This window comes from Triturus cristatus, chromosome 2_1 (genome assembly GCF_964204655.1).
Source record: "Triturus cristatus chromosome 2_1, aTriCri1.1, whole genome shotgun sequence".
NCBI lineage: Eukaryota > Metazoa > Chordata > Amphibia > Caudata > Salamandridae > Triturus > Triturus cristatus.
Window position 1 is genome coordinate 979,135,887 of NC_140581.1, and position 19,733 is coordinate 979,155,619.

The window sequence follows — 19,733 nt, forward strand, 5'->3', positions numbered from 1 at the left end:
AGTGGGGTAGATTGGAGTGGGGTAAGTAGTGTAGAGTGTCGTGGAGTGAGTGGCCTGGGGTCGAGTGACGTGTCATAGAGTGGAGGAGCATAGAGTAGAGTAGCCTATTGTGGAATGAAGTGTAATAGAATGGGGTAGAGTGGTATAGAGTAGTGTGGAGTAGAGTCAAGGGGCCTAGAGTGGCATGGAGAGGAGTAGAGTAGATTGTAGTGGCATAGTGTGTAGTATGCATGGTGTGGTAGCGCACTGATATTACAGACAACACATTTTCTATTGAAATGACCATTATATCTGTACATGCTTACAGTTTTACTGATAAAATTATACAGCATACAAACAACAATGTGTAGAAATGGCATCACCTAGTGTATTGTTTTCTTTATATCGTATTAAAATATTTGTTTCTATTACACTTGAAAATACGAAAAAAATGCGCTTTCTTAATTCTGTGATATTCTGAAATATCTGCACAGTTCATGTACAGTCTTTACATTTTGTTGTGAGCTAGAAAAAAAAAGTTTTCTTTCACACCAAGCTTATCACATAACTCCTCTCACTTTGAAGCCAGAGAAAGAAAAGTAAACACCAAGCTCTGCTCAGAATAGACACCAGTAGACTCCACCTCTTTCTTTTAAGTGTCTCTCTGAGGATCTCCATTTTCCGGCCATCTGTGCAGCCTCCTCCCTTGTATGTTGGCCTATCATGTCCAATATGCCAAACATTGTGATTGCACCAGAGTTTTGCTCTCTCATAGTTCATGGTCGTTCAGGATAGGCAATGGCACTTCTTTTCTACATTGTTTTGGTGTCTCGGATGCAGTCTGAACCACCAGGTGATTTCTAAACCACTGTTGCGTGTCCTGCCAGCCTTTAGGGCTGTGTTGATGTGTCAAAACAGACTCCATATACTCTGGGACTAAAAGCCTAAGTATCCGCATCCTTACCTCTCAACCAGATTGACTGCAAGTAACCCATTAATAGCTGAAAAACCTGAGAGACATACTTGAAAGATCGCTGGAGTAACAAGTGATACCTGTGGTTGTGTACATGTCAAGTTAGCCAGAATGTACTAAAGTGGCCAACATTTGCAATCTTTTTTTATTTAATAAGGCACTTTTTTTTAATGGGGTAAGTCTGTTATGCCTGCTGAACTGTGTAGTCCACAGTATCAAAGTTTTAATTAACCCTGAAGGATTCAGCCTTTATTTTTGTTTTTTGAGTGGGGTTTAGGGCCACTTTATGGATAATTGGATACAATACCCCCAAGGAAGATCTTGTTGACAAACAGCTGCACTGTTGCAGTGGGAAAGAATACAACTTACTCAATTATGTGGTATCTAAGGCAGGGCTAGTAGGCTCAAATGACGGTAAAATTGTATTTAGTGACCTGCAACCACGAACTCTTCAGCCTTAAATCTGTTTGTCGTGCCTGTGTGACGAGGTGCAGTAGAAGGAGGATGCATGTGAATCAGCACCTAAAGTCAGGGCCACTTAAATTATGTGGCAGGAGAGGGACAAATGATACAGCAGGTTTGACTAAATGATGCAGCAAGAAAAGGGTAATTATGCAGCATAACGCAGGGCAATTTTATAATGGCATTACTTCATTATTATGTGCTTTTTAGGTTAAACCTTGGCAGCGCAAGCGCTGCTGCTCAAGGCATGCTGTATTGTGGAATGGACTTGAAGCTCCGCCCATATCTTTCATTGACTTTTGTGATTGTTATTTCGAAACTGTGGCTTTTCATGGGTCAATATGCTTAGTAGTTCCGCCTTAGGACCGACTGGTCTCAATTTGTAACCTCCCATGACAACACTCCCTGTTACGTCTGTCGTTACTCTGTAGGCTTTAATTACAGCCTCCGAGCACTATTTTGCTAAATGGTTTTCTCCTGCCTGCTGTTGCAGGCAGGGCAAGCTTTCTCGCAACACTTTTCTTTAAAAAAAAAAAAAAAAAAATTGCGACCGCGCCCCTTTCTTTAGAAAGGGCTTGTGTAAAGAATGGGCCACGGCTGACATTTTCGAGAAATCACGTCATGGGGTGCTTTTACAAAAAAAGCATTTCTTTGTCAACTTGACAAACAAATGCTTTTTTTGTGCGCCCATTTTAAAAAGGGAAACACGCTGGGAGGCCTCAGAAAGGAAAGAAAACAAAAAGAAAAATGTACTGCTGCTCTCCCTGGCTCAGCAGGGGAGCCTTTACTATAATATTCACTGCACTGCAGAAACTCGCCACATAATGCTTTGTGGGGCCCTTTATTCAAAACACATTTTTGTCCATAACTCAGCCTGTGGTGGTCCTAGTATGATGGGACCACCACAAAATCATTCAGCATGGCATGCTTTTCCTTTCCAGGTCATCTTCTTGGTCCTCACCATAAGTCGGGGGGGGTTGCAAAATAATCTCCTTTCCCACAGTTTTTTTTAAATCCACTCCATAGTTGGAGCTAATGCTCTACAGCTGGGAGGATGTATTTAAGGTATATTTTCGGAAGTCTTACAAGGCTTAAGGGATGTGTAAAGCCGTATTAGTGAGATGTTTGTTAGGGGGTGAGTGTATGTTTATGGAATATTGCTTTCAATTATGCTGGTGAAATAAAATAAATGCGTTCAGTTGCCGTGGCATACTCTTATACATTGCCATTTACAATGCAAGAGCTGTACAACTCAAATAAATGCTAGACCGGGTGCATTTCCAATGCTTGTTACACTTGTTAACACTGTCTGGGTATTTGGTACACCTCATTAGTGCAAGTTTAATACCCAATTATAGCAATAAGCAACAGAAAGGTGACCGGTCAAGCTTTGCAAAAGGCTTCCACTGCACAGCAACAAGTATTGATGAGTTTTTAGTAACTTTTGAACCGTTTGAGCTAGAAAATATTTTTGTTGTTACATTCTGCAAATTATGCAGCAGATGATGGATTATGTTGCAAATGATGCAAATCTATAATTTTGTGAAAATCGCCACAGCCGCACAATCCCAGTGGCCCTGCCTACACTAGAGGAGAACCTTTGTCAGAATTCTTAATAATGAAATTGCACAGGCCATCTTTATGGAAGCGCAAGAGAAGATCAGCTGTCCAGAAATGGGTTTGTAGCTTTCATGATCAGGTGGAGTAGTTATGTTGGAATGGTCTTCTGTGTTTTTTATGTCTGACTGAAGAGCGAATTGTTACCAGTTCTTTAAAATAAAAATAGAAAGGGGATTGCCGTTGCCCAAATGAGTATGTCTCTCTCGTCGTGCTATTGGCTGTTTGCATCCTTCCACCTTCTATTTGGTGCTTGCATTGGAGTGCACGAGGGACTGCTTTACATCTTCAAAGTGCTCTGAATCATCACACATTAAAATATTTTTTCATAGAAGCAGTGTATACAGAAAACAACCAAAGGCTTCTTTCTCATTTAATCAGGACTAAAAATGAAAGATAGACCTTTTGACTTTGCTAATGCTCCTTCTAATTTGCCAACAGGGCGGCATGAGGATGTCTTCATTAATGCCAACTAGCTTTAGTCTGGATCTCGACCAGTTTTCCCTCTGCATTATCTGACCAGATTATGCCCAGGGGTCTGACATTGGGAGCTGTATGTCTGTTTTAGCGCACGCAGGATCCCTCCTTTCCTGAAATAAACGTAGTTTATCTGCAGAAAGGTGCACGGATTTTTCAGAAGTTTGTCTGATTTCAGCTCTGCCCAGAAAATGGAATCCTTCACTCATGTTAAGTCGGGGATTGTATTTTAAGAGAAGATGCCTATCAGTCTAGATAAAGAACATAATAGGCTCTTTAATCTTTCCAGGGAAACCGTAAACTAGTAGCCGCATTACATTTCTTTGGGTGAGCTTGAAACTGATTTAACATAAGCTCTTACGTTTAAGGGAAAACTAGAACGTGAACAAAAGATACTGATCCTTCAGACCTATTGACATTGACTATTTTAATGGCTGTGGCAAGTGTTTATGTGGGCAACATTGTTGAAACTGGTGAACTGGACATGTTCTTTCTATATCTTTATTGATATTCATTAAACACTTCCTTTCACTGGAGTATTGAAGATGCGTCAGGTAGCTTAGAATTATCGTGTAGAAAATCAGTACTTTTAATTTAGAATAAAATCTTATGTATGTTGCCTTCAAATAATTAGGGAGTGGGTGCCGGATGTGAACTATGTTGCCCCTTTTGTTATGCCCACCCACACAATTATTTTTGGATATCTGACAAGAATTAAGTGTGTTTCATTGAACTGATTAGACCCTAGATATTATTTTAAGGATGAACTCCTAACCGCAACAACCAGTCTCCAGAATGTACATAAATTGTAATTTATTGTATGTGTTGGATAGCGTGCGTCCAAGTAATTTACACGTACGTCAAAAAGGTAAATTGGCTGCCATCATTTATTTTATCCAACTGCAAATTTCAATCAGTAATTATTTTCAACTGAAATTCTGGCAGCCATGCCAGGTGTGTGCCCGACGGTTGAGCAATAATAGTGTGCACAGTCACTTTTAGCTTTGGTTTGATATGTTGAAGGAAACATTCGATAACAGCTCGTTAGTTAAACATACTGGCAGCATGTATTGGAGGCATGATCTGAAATTATTCAAATGGCAAGATTTCTTTGGCAGTGTGCACCCTCCTCCCCCCCCCCCCCCCCCCCCCCCTCTCCACCTATTGCATGTAACCACAACTATTGCTGTTTTTAGGTGTGATACAGTGACAAATATTTGGAATGTTTCTTTCAGGGAAAGTCTTTTGTACGGAAGCAAACTGTGAGAGAATTGCATAGTACCTTAAAGCGACTACTAAAAGAACTGCTGCCTTGGGAGCCTAAGCTGATGAAAGCATTTCATAGAAACAGGTGAGGAAATTGGATGTATGTGTGCAACGACCTTAGCACCTTTTCACTTTTCTCCCAATAAACCCATGAGGTAGATAGCACTACAACAATCCTCAAATAGGTCTAGTTAATAATAAACTTTTCATGCTCGGAGTTGTACATTATTTATTTAAATATTTATTGCGGTGTCCGCTTGCGACAGAGGCCACTTAGTAATCTCTGTATTTGTGATATTAAAACATACTTCAAATTTTGTTGTTCTTATTTTCCGTCTGAAGATGCCAGGTCTGTGCTACAAGCGCTTTGACAGTCTAAGATACCTTACTATTTAAAATATTGATTGCCTGCACCTGTTGGTTAGAGTAACACTTCCTATCTGCCTTTCTATTGCAACCAGAGTACACTGTTAAGGTTAGGGTATCAGCAACAAAGTTCCTATATAGCGCAAGACACTTAAGTATTACAAATAATTAAATAAATGACTGCCTCCAAATTAATAGTTGAAAATGCAGAAAACTTTTTTTTAAATGATACTGTTGAATAGGAATCTTTGTCACACAAATATTCGCTGACTGCAGGTTCCCAAATTAATTACAGGTAAACAGTTGCTAGTACAAGTCAGTTACTGCACATTTACTACATTTAAGTTGTAATAGGTCTCAGCAAGTTAGGCAGATGTGCTGATATTTGTGTGATCTGCAGGTTACACATTTGATTATTTCAGTGCTCGCTCAGCCTTTCATCCTTTCATGTTCAATCAATTGAGTACCAATTGGTAATGTTTGCATTTGTTGTTTACCATGTTCATAACCAGGAAAACTGCATTATTGAAAGCTACATAAAACATGTTTTTTTTTCTAAATTGCTCAGTTGTATTATTGTAGGGTAGCAGGGAGGTGTTAGGTTTTTCATGTGTTGGTAAGGCACAAGCCCAGTTCAGCCCTGCTTCTGAGTGGAGGGTGATCTGCCCTTACTCGCTGGCATAGTCAGGTACCAACTCTGGCTAAGCTGCAATGATGTAGGTGTAGTGAGAGCTCTGGTCAGTGAGGACTTTGTGGAACAGCCATCATTGCCAACAGCTTCAAGAATGTAAGAGGTAGATGATGTCATCAATGCATAAAACCAAAAAATAACACCCCCCCCAAAGTCAAAGTTCTGGACATTTTTGCCTGCAGCCCAGAAAGGTAGAAAATATTTCTAATATTTCTTGTTAGAGCTTTTCAGATTCACAACTCATTAGTCTGGAATCGCATTCTTACAAGTCTATAATTCAGAAGTGACTCCTCAGGTTTTATAACATACTCCCAACTTATTTTTTTAAGCATTATTTGTGTCAAGGACTGGATGCTGCAAAGGTCTGTTGAATCACCTTAATTGCCCAAGGTACCACATTGTTTTCAAGGGTTTCCTTAAGACGTTGCCAAATAGAAAGAAAAACTGCTGAGGCTAAAAAAAAATCTTTCTTGGCAGACCTGTAGCTCTTGATTGTAGATGAAGATTTATCTATAGATAAATAGCTCCCATTGATGTCAGAATGGAGGCAGTACCAAGTAAGAATAATCCAGAATAAATCCAGCAGAATCTCCAGCCAACTACAAAACCGAGCACGCCTCCAGGTGATGTGAGCATGGAAATACCAGTGTGGTTGGTGTGATAGGCACCCACAAGTACACTCTGAGCTTGGTGTTCAGCCACATGTCATCCAGACATGCAAGAAGTGCAGTACCTGTATAGTTATGGTAAACCTTTAGCCCCCTTAGCATTCTTGGTACAGATGTAGCACTATGATAAGTAAGATTCCCAATTCTACATGAGGTTTCTCCCACCCAACCACATTGTCATTTGCAGCGAATCCCATCATCTCTCCACCTCCCTGTTGAGCAACAATGACCAGTCAACCAACTACTGACCTTTGTTGTATGACTTTCATATATTTTGGTTTCATTAACAATCCTTTCAGGCATTTCCACAGAATTATTTTCAGGATTGCCAACTTTGACCATACTTGGTGTTAGCCGGGCAACTGCTTTATTCACTTACAAATGCAACCTGTTTCACCTAGCAAATCAATCACTCTTATTCAGTTGTCATTGATATCTAGAGCTTTGAGAAACAGCAAAGAATATCAGGATGTGAAATTTAGTGACACATTAACCCAACTGATCCCACAATGGACCAGATCAGGGACTAAATAATGTCAACTGGAAATAAGCACATAATAGGAATTGTATTCCTAATGTGTAATTTTACCTGACCAGACCACACCCTGAGACCAAGATTTTGTCAGACAAAGTGCATGACTTTGGGAGATGCAAGAGTAAGTCTGTGCATTCGCCAAACGTAGGCTCCTGAGCTATATCACTCGGTGTTTCCAGCACTCGACTCTTCATCTACAAATCATTGCTTTCAGTGTGATAGTTTCATTAGTTTACTTAAGGCAAAAGGACTACGAGCCATGGGATGCTGTAGCTGACAGATAAATGATCAGGACTTTAAATTGTGTCAATAATGACATGGAGTGAGGTGGTCATCCTGCCCTGAACTTTTCTAAGAATTATCTAGAGCACTGCTCTGAGTGAATGCATCTGCGGGCTATCCAGAGCAGAGATCTATATGGGTTTTGGCTACCAGGTACACTGACAGTCTCCATATCTTCAAGAGCATAGCTTTCTGTGAGGAAAACTGTGTTTCAGAGCTCTGAGTAACCTTGGGTCTTATCAAGGTCAGTTGCCTGGATTAATTTTGAAATTATCATTGGTCTAAGTGGCTTTGTTTTATTAACAAGAGTATTTCTTTGAGCACTGATAATATCAAGAGCAACTTTCTGAGTGTATCTGGCCATTACTTAGAACCGAGCTTTGTGTAATTCTGCATTATGAACATCTGAGCTTTTGGCATTTTTAAGCATTCTAAAAGCTAAAACCATTGTGTGATTGAAAGAGGGACTAATAAAGATTTTACATTCAAGGCGTAGAATCTTCCAGTGTGTTCATTAAAAAAAAAAGTGTTTTAAAGTACCCTTGTTGAATAACGGTTGATCTTTGAACAATTCAACTTGCCATTTGTCCACATGCTGTTACCTAGAAGGGTAAACCCAAACGTAGTCACTGGGACATGGGTATCAAACAGTACATTGGAACAGTGGTCCCAGTGGATATTTTCATATACATGGAAAGAAACATTATTTATCAAAAAAGAATAAGAATAAACAGACGTTTTATGCTTAGTGTACAGTGTTATTTAATCACACTGGACTCTTAATGATTTATACTTTTGTTAACACAAATGCCCCCCCCCCCCCATGCGCTCTGCCTACATTTTCACATAATCAACTCCGCATGGCCGTGAGGAATAGGGATTTGCTTTTGTTCAGGCCATGCACTAAAGACCCTAAAGACCCACCTCCTCAGAGGCCATCATGCTCAGCCTTGGGTCATACAGCTTCAGTACAGATAGCATACATAACCCCCATTTCTAATAAACATTTTGTTAATAGCCCAAGCTTCAAAAGTAAATGGTCCATGTGCAATTAATAGAAAGATGCTTAAAGAAAGGTGGAAGAATGAAGTGCAGAAATAAATAGTTAAATATTTAACCACAAAAGGCTTCTCTACTAGGAGACAGATTTTTGAGTATGCAGCAATGTAAAAAAAATCTAATTGTAATGGTAGAAAAATTTCACAAGAAATGACAAACCCAATATGTTAATAAAATGATTACCAAAACAGACATAGTTTTTTTCCCCAGTCTTTTGGATTCTAAATTTTAGTCAGTTTAACGATACAGTACCAACCACAGTACAGAGTGACATATTAATCAAAGGCACAATATTATCCTAGTATCACACACAGTATATATCTTGAGCAGGAGACATGAGATTCACAAACTAGGAGTTGTGTGCGTTCAACTCCCCACCTTCTGTGCATATCATCAACCCAAAGTAGCATGTATGCTACTGCTCCCAATTCTCTGTGTTCTGTAAGTGTGGTGACGTAGACTGTTCTGATTCGCCCAGTTCAGCGATGCTGGGGTCAAACCTATCATGAGGGAGTAGGAATGAGCGCAATGGTGCACACATGTACCTGGGTCTGTTGGCTAGTAGTATAGTAGAATGACATGTGCCAAGTTGCTAGTTGAAATATGATCGGTCAGATCATGCAGCCACGTAACAATAGTGGGAATATCTTTGCCCAGGCAAACAGCAACGTATATTTGTTTACAGCCCAAGGGTTATTTTTTTTTTGCACCCCAGGAGGGCCATTTTCAAGGTTTGCTCCCTGTCAACATCTGTAATGTTTCATAGTATTTGATTACTTTGCACCAGTAGTCCACCACCGAAGTACATAAGCATGCTGTGGTAATTAAGTTTGCAACAGTTGCAGCACACCTCAGGCAGTGGAAGTGATCACGCAGTTTCCATCTGTGGAGTTTAATGGGTGGGTGTTCAAAACGATGGTAGAATTTAAAGTGTATGAACTATAATCAGCATTTGGAGTAGGGCTCTTAACTGTCCACAGCAGTATGTCCTCACATTATTTGTCATTGCTTCTCCTAAGTCTTCCGCCCACTGCCTTCGCTCTAGGCATCACGACTGAGGCTTCTGCTTGCATTGTAAGGTATAGTCTGGCTGTCAGTCGTCTACATGTCAGTGCAGTGAGGAGTACTGGCAACTTCTTAGATGCGATGGCTTCCTGAAGGAAGGATGGATATGTAACTTTGCATAGAGCCGACATTCGATAGAAAAGGAAAGTATCATGCTAAAAGGAGTTTGGTCCATTTATGACCAGCATGATACATATGAAGTTGGAGCTCAGACAAAAATTGCTCGCTTTCTTGATCTCCCACACCGCAGGTCTCAGCATGACCCCCACCTCACAGGTGATCTGCATTTCTGGAAAGTGTGTAAGAGATTGTTCAAGTGACTATACAATGAACCAAATGGCTCATGAAGAGGCAGGTGGCGCAACCAATAATGCTTAAAATGTGCTTGAGTGTAGTAATAATACAACTCCCAAGTCGGACGCTGCCAAGCCCCCTTGCGCATGTGGGAGTGTAAGCGTTTCCCAACCTATACAAGGCGGTTTACCCACCCCGCTGTTGCCGTCATCAGTAACTTCAACCTGCTAAAGAAGTATTCCTGTAAGAGGATCGGGATATTGGTGAATAAATATAGTAGTTTTGGAAGGACGATCTTCATAAGTGCAATCCTACTGTTCAGAGACAGGGAGCCTCGTCCAAGTATGAACCTGGTCCCCAAGCCTTGACATCACTGTCCTGTAATTTTCAATAATTTCGGTGGCCCTGTCACTGTTGACATAAATACCTAGATACTTAATTGATGTGTCACACCATGGGAGGGGAAACCCCAGCTGTTGGGGTAGTGTGGTGGGTTTAATGGGAACATATCTGATTTATTCCAGTTAATTGGATCCCTGAAATCAGTTTGAAGAAGGTAAATTCCTGAATCACTGGGGAAAGAATTTCGGTCGGGTCACAGAGGTACAATGTGATGTTTGCATAGAGTGATACAAAGATGTTTTCAGGAGACAAGGTAAAACCCCAATGTCCATAGTGTTGGCGAATCGAACAAGCCAGGGGTTCAGAGCCTAACGCATGTAGTATAGGAGATAGAGGGCAACCCGGTCGAGTGCCCCTTTGTATGGCGAATGGTGCAGCTAGTAATCCTTTGAGGCGTATTCTGGCCATAGGGCCGGAGTACAATAAACTTATATGTTTGACAAATTGCTGCGGAATGCTCATACAAGACAGTACTGTGAATAAGAGTCAACCTCCCTGGACGCGTCCAAGAACACAGCGGCTGCTCCTTGGTCTGGTTCTAGCTGATGAAGGAACTCCTATATCGTTATCAGGTTGTGTGATGTTGGCCTTGCTGGGATAAAACCCGTTTGGTCTGGGAGAACCAGTTTGGCAAAAATGTTGGCGTCCATGTTTAATAAAGAAAACAATATGTAGGAGCCAGGCTATGTGGACGGCTTGCCGGTTATTAGAACCATGATGATAAAAAAAAGCATAGTTTATTTTTTTTAAAGTATTACCAGATTGTAAGCCATATTTTGTTTTGTTTACTACAAATATCTGTTTCTTGCATGCAATATAGCACTGTAACTTGCATATTAAGATCATTTTCAGTTTCTTGAGCCTCATTAACGTCTGGTTTTTCATCCAGAAAATGCTGACTGGTGGTTACAGATGTTTCTGGCTTATAAGTTGGTTGGTTACAAATTTTGCATGTGAACCTTTGCAAATTTGACCTTCTCCCTAGTTAGATAAGTATAAAAAAAATCTCTCTATTTGAGCCTTCACTGGTGGGTTAGGATTCACCTCAGCAATCTATGTGATCACCTTCCTCTGTCTGCTGAACCAGTGAGGCTAGTGGTGCTGTAGCCATGTACTCAGATGAAGGGAGTGGATCATTTTCAATAGGTTTTACTGTGGTGTTCTCAAGATGCAAATGTAATTCACTATTTTTCAAAATGTCGACAATGAATATTCAAATATGGCAGCATTATTTACAGAACAAGATTTTTTTCCTAAGTGGCAGGATATTTCAAATAACCAATGAAATTATATTTTGAAATGATCCATGGAAATTTTTAGGAATCCGTAGATTCCATGCATTTACAACACAGTTGTTGGATGCCTCAGCAGAGAATATTAAGGATGTCTGCAGAGGGTTTTTTAATATCCTTAATTACAGATATTATTAGATGGCTGTCACATAATTTGTTTTGTTCTGGGTCTGCTTTTTTATTTTAAATCCGAGTTTGTGTGTATGTGTGCAGGACTTCCAGACTTAAGCCTGTGGATATCTGGTGAAACTCCATGGATGCCCACAAAGAAAGTTCTTTTTAAGATTCCATGGAAATTCTCTTTCTGGAATGAATGAGCCCTATTTTTTTACACATTTGTTCAGACCTTCTGTGTGAGAACCAGTGATTTCCAGCTTGACACTGTGGTGAACCGGAGTACTCTAAAAACTGAGTTCACTGTAAACAAACACTCGAATCATCTGTTTTAGTATGGATGTTACCTTTATATTGTCTTTAGCATCTGTGGAATTCTCTTGAACCACATACATTTTGATAGGAGATAGAGCCCCCTAACATACTGCGAATATGATTCACAGAATCCCTAGTTCAGTACAGTTTTTTGAGAATGTTAATGGTCCTCTGAAATGTAATTTACAATTCCATAAGGTAGTTTCCTCTTTATTTGTGAAACACTATATCCTACTTCATTGCAACAGCTTTAGAAAGGAAAGGACTGATGGCTTTATCTCCAAGACTACGCTAAAGTCCACAGCCTGGCATTTGTTTTGTCTTGACCTGTGGTGGAAGATACATTATCCAACCAAACCATCACATGCCTTCCCTTGATTAAAGGACCTCTAAAGTGTGGCTGTTTTGATTGCTTTTGAATTACATCTATATTGTACACGATTGATTCTTCTGTGTCCTGTCGGTCACGCAGTGTGGCATACGTCATCCTTTTGTCAGTCTTAATATTTTATTTGATCCTTTGTGCCATTTTTGGTAACTTGCTGTTTCCTCCTATTTCTCCTATTTCTAGCAAATAATTTTGCACAATTTTTTAAAACAAATTAAGAAAGACAACTTTAAAAAAAGGTTTTTAGTCACCTTTCGTTGTCAAAAAATGTAATTGTCTTTTCCTTTCATATATATAGGGACACAGAACACTTCCTGTACCATTCACCCATGTGCTGCAACGGATGGGCCCAGGCTCTATGCTCAGCTCTGATATGGGAACAATTCACTCTACGTAGGGGCCTCTGGACGCAAGCAAGGCTGTTGGCTAAGTGCACTGCCCCATTGTGACATTGCTTAACAAGTACAAGGTGGGCAGTGTCACTAATGCTTTGCATATCTGCTTTGCAGCTGCACAAAACGCAGTGAAGGGCCACTTACCTGGCTCAGAACGAGCAGTTTCCTTTTTTAAGTCTCGCCTAGGCAGCGCTTGCTCGGTCTCTTCGAAACATGCTGTATTTAGGCCTTGAACTCTGCCCATTTTCTGCCCATCTTTTGAATTAGCTCCTGTTACTGCCCTTTCTAAATGGTTGCTTTTGATTGGTGAATAGGCTTAGTAGTCCCTCCTTAGTACCTCCTAGTCTTTATTTGTAGCCTCCCATAAGGATTGGCCCTATTACTTGTGTTTTTACTCAGTGTGTTTGTTTACAGTCTGTGAGCACTATTTCTTTAATGACTTTCTCCTATTGCAGCAGTACATGCTTTCCTGCAGAGGACTGCTTTTCAACTCTGCTCTTCAATGCCTGGGGAGCCGCTTTTCAGCTCTCTGCTTCTCATCGCCATGGCGCCATGCTTAATGTTTAAGCACAGCACCCACTTTCATATGCACAACAACTTGGGCGTAATTCAAACAGTGGCAGCGGCTTTTTGTTTCGCAGCAGAAGGCCACAGACTCCCTCTTTTATAAAGCACTGCGGCACACCACACGGCACTCCTAATTAGCAACAATGGCGGCCGCACTTTTTTTTCCCCTAATGGCGGATGCGCCTATTGTGTGTAGCTCGCCTAACTCATTTTCTTGTTTACATTAAATCATGGCGGCCCGCGCGTCTTGTGCACAACTCGTTCAATTTGTTTTTGTTGTGTTTTTTTTAGCAATAAATCATGGCGGGTGCGTGTCTTGTACTGCGCAGCTTTCCCAACTTTTTTTTTCTTCAACTTTAAATCATGGCATTCGCTTGTCTTGTTGTGCGCAACTTGCCCAAATCGTTGTTTTTGGGGGGGCTTTTTGTGCATTGAATCATGGCGGTCCCACGTCTTGTGCGATGGTGACCCTACTCGTTTTTTTCTGTTTTTTACATATGAAATAATAGCATTTAAGCCCTCGCTGAAGCTGTTTCTTTCGGCCTAGGTAACGCCCACAGTATAACAAAATATTACACCAAGCCGGGTATTTTCATTGGGTGCCATATCAGCTGCAAAGCATAGATGTGGCTGTTCGTCCGTCAGAACAGCTGGGGCTGAAAAGCCATGTACTTCGAGACACCATTACAGAAAATGCAGTTGGCATTGAGACAACCAAGCATTCAGTGTGAAAATGCACTTTTGCCTTGCACTCATGAAAGAGAGGATTGTGAGTGTACAGGGCTATGGAAAGGGCAGTGTTCTAAGCTTATGTCAGATGCTTTCCTTTATTCAACTGTGGAGGTTTCTCCTCGGTGGGAGCTGAAGCCGGTTGTTTTTGAATGTGCGTGATGAGGCACCGTCTCCCTGTCTGGAGCAGACTCCAGGACTCACCTCCACCCTTGTCTGCCGCCGCTGGGAAAATGCACATTGCCAACCCCCTCCAGGGATGATGGAAAACTAAACAGGGAACTTTTTTTTTTTTTAGACGGCTCATTCTGTGTTGGGAAAAGCGTGCAAAATCAGAGTGCCAAAACATTAATGCAAGGTACACATAGAAACTCAGTGGTCATGCCACATCGTGATGGCACGCATTTACAAATATTTACCTCATTTCGTATATGTCATTTACTTCATAGAGGCTTGGTGGAAACGGGCCGTCTGCTTGTGTGCAACTGTCTCTTTCACCCAAGTGCTTGTCTCCCAGTGCTCCCTGTTCTACCGCTTGTGTGCTTCCCTTCCTGACCCTTCCCTTGCTCCATTGCACAGCAGCCCCGAAGTCCTATTTTATAATATTTTTTTTATACTTAACAAAACCAATCGCTTGCTCGCTATTTTTTTTTAATTAATTTAAGAACTTTTGCGGATTGGTAAATTAAACTAGCATTTGCAAAGTTAGAGCTGATGGCATTAAAAATTAGTTTTTTTTAAAAAAAATTTATTTGCAGTGGCGTAATTATATTTGCCTAGCACTGTTGGTATGAAAAAGCAAACATTAACAGCTCCAACTTTAACAAATGCGAGACCTATTGCTTTGCAAATGCTAGTTTAATTTACCAATCCGCAAAAGTTCTTAAATTATTTTTTTTTTAAATAGCGAGCAAGCGATTGGTTTTGTTAAGTATAAAAACCCTAAACCTTCACTTTCGAAGATTCTTTTAGAGCAACCAAAAGCTGTAAAGCACTTCAGTGTCAAATTAAAATTGGTTACTTTCCTGTTTTGCTGCTTTTTGCATTGTGTTTTTCGTTCTTTTCTGTATTTTTTCTCTTCTCCAGCATGTATATTTCTGCAAGCATATGCACATTCCCCGTCCAACCAATTCTGTTTTACTGCACTCGATGCTCAGCTGTTCTGTGTAGATCAATAACTGAATGTAGGGACTGGTCATACCTGCATATTATTTTATTTTTTTACGTGTTCTAGGGATATGGCCAGCTGTGTTTGGTACAACTTGACATGTGTAAAAAGAAAAAAAAAGTGTTAATTTACCTTCCCTGTTTATAGTATTTGTTAAGATCATAGTCCACTTAGGTGGTTACTGCATTGGGATGTTCATGCTACAATATTTTGTTTAAAGTTTATGATCCTCTGCAGGTATATATAGGAGGAAGACGTAGTGGAGAGTTCTGCTGGGATGAAACTTTGGTGATATCATGCCATGACTGATTGTCTTTCAGAGATGTATGAAGCGGGCATAGTATGCAGCTAGTTGGTACCTGCAGTGATGGACTTGCTTAAAGGTCCTCCACTTGCCAGCAGCATGTGGCAGATCTCTTCAGTTATTCCTTGCCTGTTCACTGTAGCCTTCTAGCCCACTGTAGTGGGCTATGCTGCCATTATACGCCTAATCCAGTGTTCGGCTCGGGCTTTTAGCACGGGAGCAGAACTTTAATGGCCGGTATAGATCACTACTGCAGGCTATAAGGCTATTAGAACATTGAGCTCTATGAGGGCAGGATGTCCTAATTAAAAAAAACAAAGGTATGTCGCAGCAATAGCTTTGAAAGGAGGCTGAAGTCAACCCCTGTTTTTCCCTGGGCTAAGCTTAACTGCTTTTTTCCGTTCAGCTGAGCTAGGTAGACCTAGGAGCTAAGCAGCAGTACCCCCCCCCCCCCCCCCTTTCCGAAGTTCCAGTGACACTGTGAACCATGGGAGGAGGTGGGCGGATGGCCCCGGGTGCCCTGCTGCATAGGTGCTGTGCCTTCACTTTACCCAGCCCTATTCATATATTTTGGAGAAGCAGAGGCTGTATATTGGGACATTGTAATGTTGAGAGCAGCTGGCCTACACTAGTTTATTAAGGCCACTGCTGCTCCATTTTATTCAGTGGCACTGACAAGATTTCAGTATTCTAATTGTTGATGAGTGGTTTATTGCTTATTTACTGATGCAGTACTGGGCGAAGGACATGGCACAAAGTATGAAGCATTACACAGAAATGATCATATTGTAGGTGTGAACTACAATAGCCTGCCCGATTGCTGAGGATTAAGGTATTATTTTAAGAGTGGGCTAGAAGGATTATATATTGTATTTTAATTGCTTTTATATGGGGCGTACTACCCATGATGAAGTGTTGAAGCACTTTACGCCAAGCTGCACGCTGCTCAAAGACCCACGATTAGTGTTTTTTTCAGTGATTCTAGTTGGTTTTTGAGATTATACTTGTGCTCTTAAGGAAACCATTCCATGCATTATCTACAGTTTTTATGGGATAGTTTGAATAATAGGAGTCAGATATGATCTTTAATGTGAAGAGGTACGTGATTTCATCCAGATGGTTGGCAGTATTAATTGATGAGCTACTGGAGATTAGATATTATCTTGCAGATGTACAACTTTTAAACTGAAGGTTGTGATCTTTGATATGAGGTGTGGGTAATTTACATAAATGCAATAGTAGAGATCAAGGCAAACATGCGTGTGACTTATAGTAGGGTAGGCGCAGAGAGAAAGGGCATGCAAAGGATGGAAAAGAACGGGAGGTTCATTTATGCAATGTTAGGATGCAAACTGTAGAAAGAAACATAATAATAATATTTACTTGTTATAGCGCAAACAGCTACCTCAAGCAGAAGCGTCCCGGAGCTTAGCGGCATTCAGGGGTGGATAAAGAGCATTAGCAGACCTCCCCAAGGAGCCACGTCTTCAGTTGCTTTCGGAATTCGGATTCAGTACCCCGAATGCGAAGATGCCGAGGTAAAGCATTCCATAGCATGGCTGTCCTTACCGAGAAGCCCCTACCTCCCTTTCTGGAGCTTGGAGTTTGATTTCAAAGTGCGGACCGATTGGTATGGGAGCAGTCTCTTTTTGAGGTAGTTTGGCCCAATGTTGTGGATTACCCTAAAAACCAAGGTCAAGGCCATAAATCCGATGCGTTTTGCAACCGGAAGCCAGTGGAGGTGCCTAATGTAAGGGGAAATATGCTGACGGAAAGGCACTCTGTGAATAAGCTTTGCAGCCGCGTTCTGGATCATCTGAAGTCTGTGAATCAGATAGCTGGCCAGTCCAAGGAATAGACCATTAGCATAATCCAGATAGGATTTTACTGCTGCTTGAACAACCGTCCTCCTGCTCACCTATGGCAGGAGGTGCAGGAATTTTTTTTAAGTTTTTGATTTGCCAAAGCAATTGGGTAACACATGGCATATGTGGTTTTCAAAAAATAGGTCTGAGTCCCACTTGACGCCCAGATTTCTAGCTGACTTTACCGGGCAAGGTGGGATACCCAACTCAGCAGGCCACCAGTGTCCTGCAGATGGGGTGGAGGGCTGGCCAAAAAACATGATCTCCGTCTTGTCCGCATTTATTTTCAATTTGTTAATTTTCATCCAGCTAGTGATATCTATCAGACCACTCCTTAATCTGGCAAATGGGTCCATTGACTGATCCTTAAAGGAGAATATCAGCTGGGTATCGTCAGCTTACGACACAGCCGTTAACTCCCAGGTGTCAATTAGCTTAAAAAGTGGAACCAAGTAAATGTTAAAAAGCAGGGGGCTTAGAGCCGAAACCCTGTGGAACCCAGCTCCTCACAGGCTTAGGTGCTGATTGATGTGGAGGGGAAAAAAACACTTGGAGTGTGGTCGTAAAGATAAGATTTAATCCACGCCCTGGGCACCAAATTGCTCAAGTCTGTTCAACAGTATGGGGTGAGCGACAGTGTCAAAAGCCGCGGATAAATCCAGCAGGATCAACATAGTCGATGCTCCTGCATCCATTGACATTCTTATAGGTTCAGCCACCTCCACCAAAGCGGTTTCAGTGCTGTATCCAGTTCGAAAGCCTGATTGAGTGTCGTGCAGGATGTCATGAGAGTTGACATACGTGGAGAGATGGCATTGTGCTAATTTTTCTAACATTTTTGCTGGCACTGGTAGCAAAGAAATAGGACGGTAGTTCCCAAGCTCCATGGGGTCAGCATTGGATTTTTTCAGGAGCGGTAATAGCAAAAGCCTGCTTCCAGATTTCAGGAAAAATGCCTGTAGACAGACATATTCCAGATGTAGTTCAGTACTGGATTGATCCAGTGAGCAAGAGATCTGAAGAGATCGGGGGACAATGGTCAGCGGGAGAGCCCGACTTGCACCTCATGATTTCAGCTAAAGATTCTTGCACAGGTATATGGGCAAACCCTAAGAAGGTGCCCTCAGTCTTAAACATTATGGAAGCCTGAGGGGCCACTAATGGCTCTTCTGATGTGAAAGCAGAGTATACGATCTGAATCTTCTCCTCAAAGAAGTTAGATAAGCTGGGCATAGCGCTGGGGAGGGCATGATTTTTCCTTCCTTTCTTTGCTTGAGTGCACTGCACCCTCAAACTGTTTACCAAAGTACTCTTTCCTGGCCATTCCCATCATTTTCCGTCGTTTTTTTAAAGCTCCCTTATACTCCATCTTCGCTTCAGGGTCGTAATCTTTCCTCCATAGCCGTTCCAATCGCTTGCAACCACTTTTTTGCCTCCTGAGATCATCCGAGAACCAGGGGACTGAGGGGGATTCTCTCTAGGATTTAGGAATTGTTAGTGGCGCCACCACATCAAGTTAGGCCGAGATTCTGGCATTAAACAGTGCAGCATCCGCGTTAGGATCCCCTGAGCAAGGTTGGTCCCCGTGAAGAATCAATGGGCCTACAATGTCCGCATTAACTCTCTTCCAGTTCCTCCCTGCTGTAGATTGTTTATGGCCCAACCGCTGTGGTTTACCTATACTGAATGAAAAAGGGACTGGATAGTGGTCTGATCATGTCATTTGTTGCGGGTTCTCAACTCTAATAGAGTGGATATTAGAGAAAATAAGGTCGAGCGTATGACTTGCTTTGTGAGTGGGCGTGGACACGTGCTGTGTGAGGTTTGCTCCCTTCAAGGATTGCACTAGCTGGAAGGCAAGTGGGGTCATCCACGTGGAGATTGAAATCCCCTAGGGCTAAGAAATTAATGTATTGTAAAGATTTCTGCGCAATCAGATTGCTCAACTCCCAAAGATAAGAATTCGGGCAGTCTGGAGGTCTATATAATAATAGGCCTGCTAGGGAAAGGATAGGGGAGAGCTTAATGCAAAAATTCATGCCCTCAATAGAGCCAAGACCGCTCAATTCGGAGAAAGTAATGTCCCATGACTCCTTACAAATGATTGCCACGAAACATTAGGACTTGCATATGAAATAGTGCTATATAAGCTAGTTTGAGAAGTATTATAATCAGGTGAACAGTCTGTCCCATGAAAGGCTACTGCTAGATCATAGATTTGGCAAGAACACACTGACAAACCCAGGGGATGGAAACATAATGTAATGGCTGGATGTAGATGTAGATTCTGCAAATGCTGAAGCTGATGTCTTCTGATGTTCAACCTTAAAACTTATCTCATTCTATTAACTATGAGTGGGATCAAATTTGGTTGCCCGCAGCATTGTATGGCAGTCGATGGTGTAAGGATAGCTGCTTAGACAGTGAAAGTGTATATCCTCCATTCTTGTAGCCGTAGGG

The 19,733-nt window shown here is 41.5% G+C and overlaps 1 protein-coding gene across 1 annotated transcript in view; it reads left to right on the forward strand.

Moving 5' to 3' along the window:
* Window positions 1-19,733, forward strand: part of BRD10 (bromodomain containing 10) — a 276,860-nt gene that overhangs the window by 183,480 nt on the left and 73,647 nt on the right. The window contains exon 6 of the mRNA XM_085634117.1: window positions 4,744-4,859. Within this exon, the coding sequence (XP_085490243.1) occupies window positions 4,744-4,859 (116 nt within the window). The remainder of the gene's footprint in view (window positions 1-4,743; window positions 4,860-19,733) is intronic.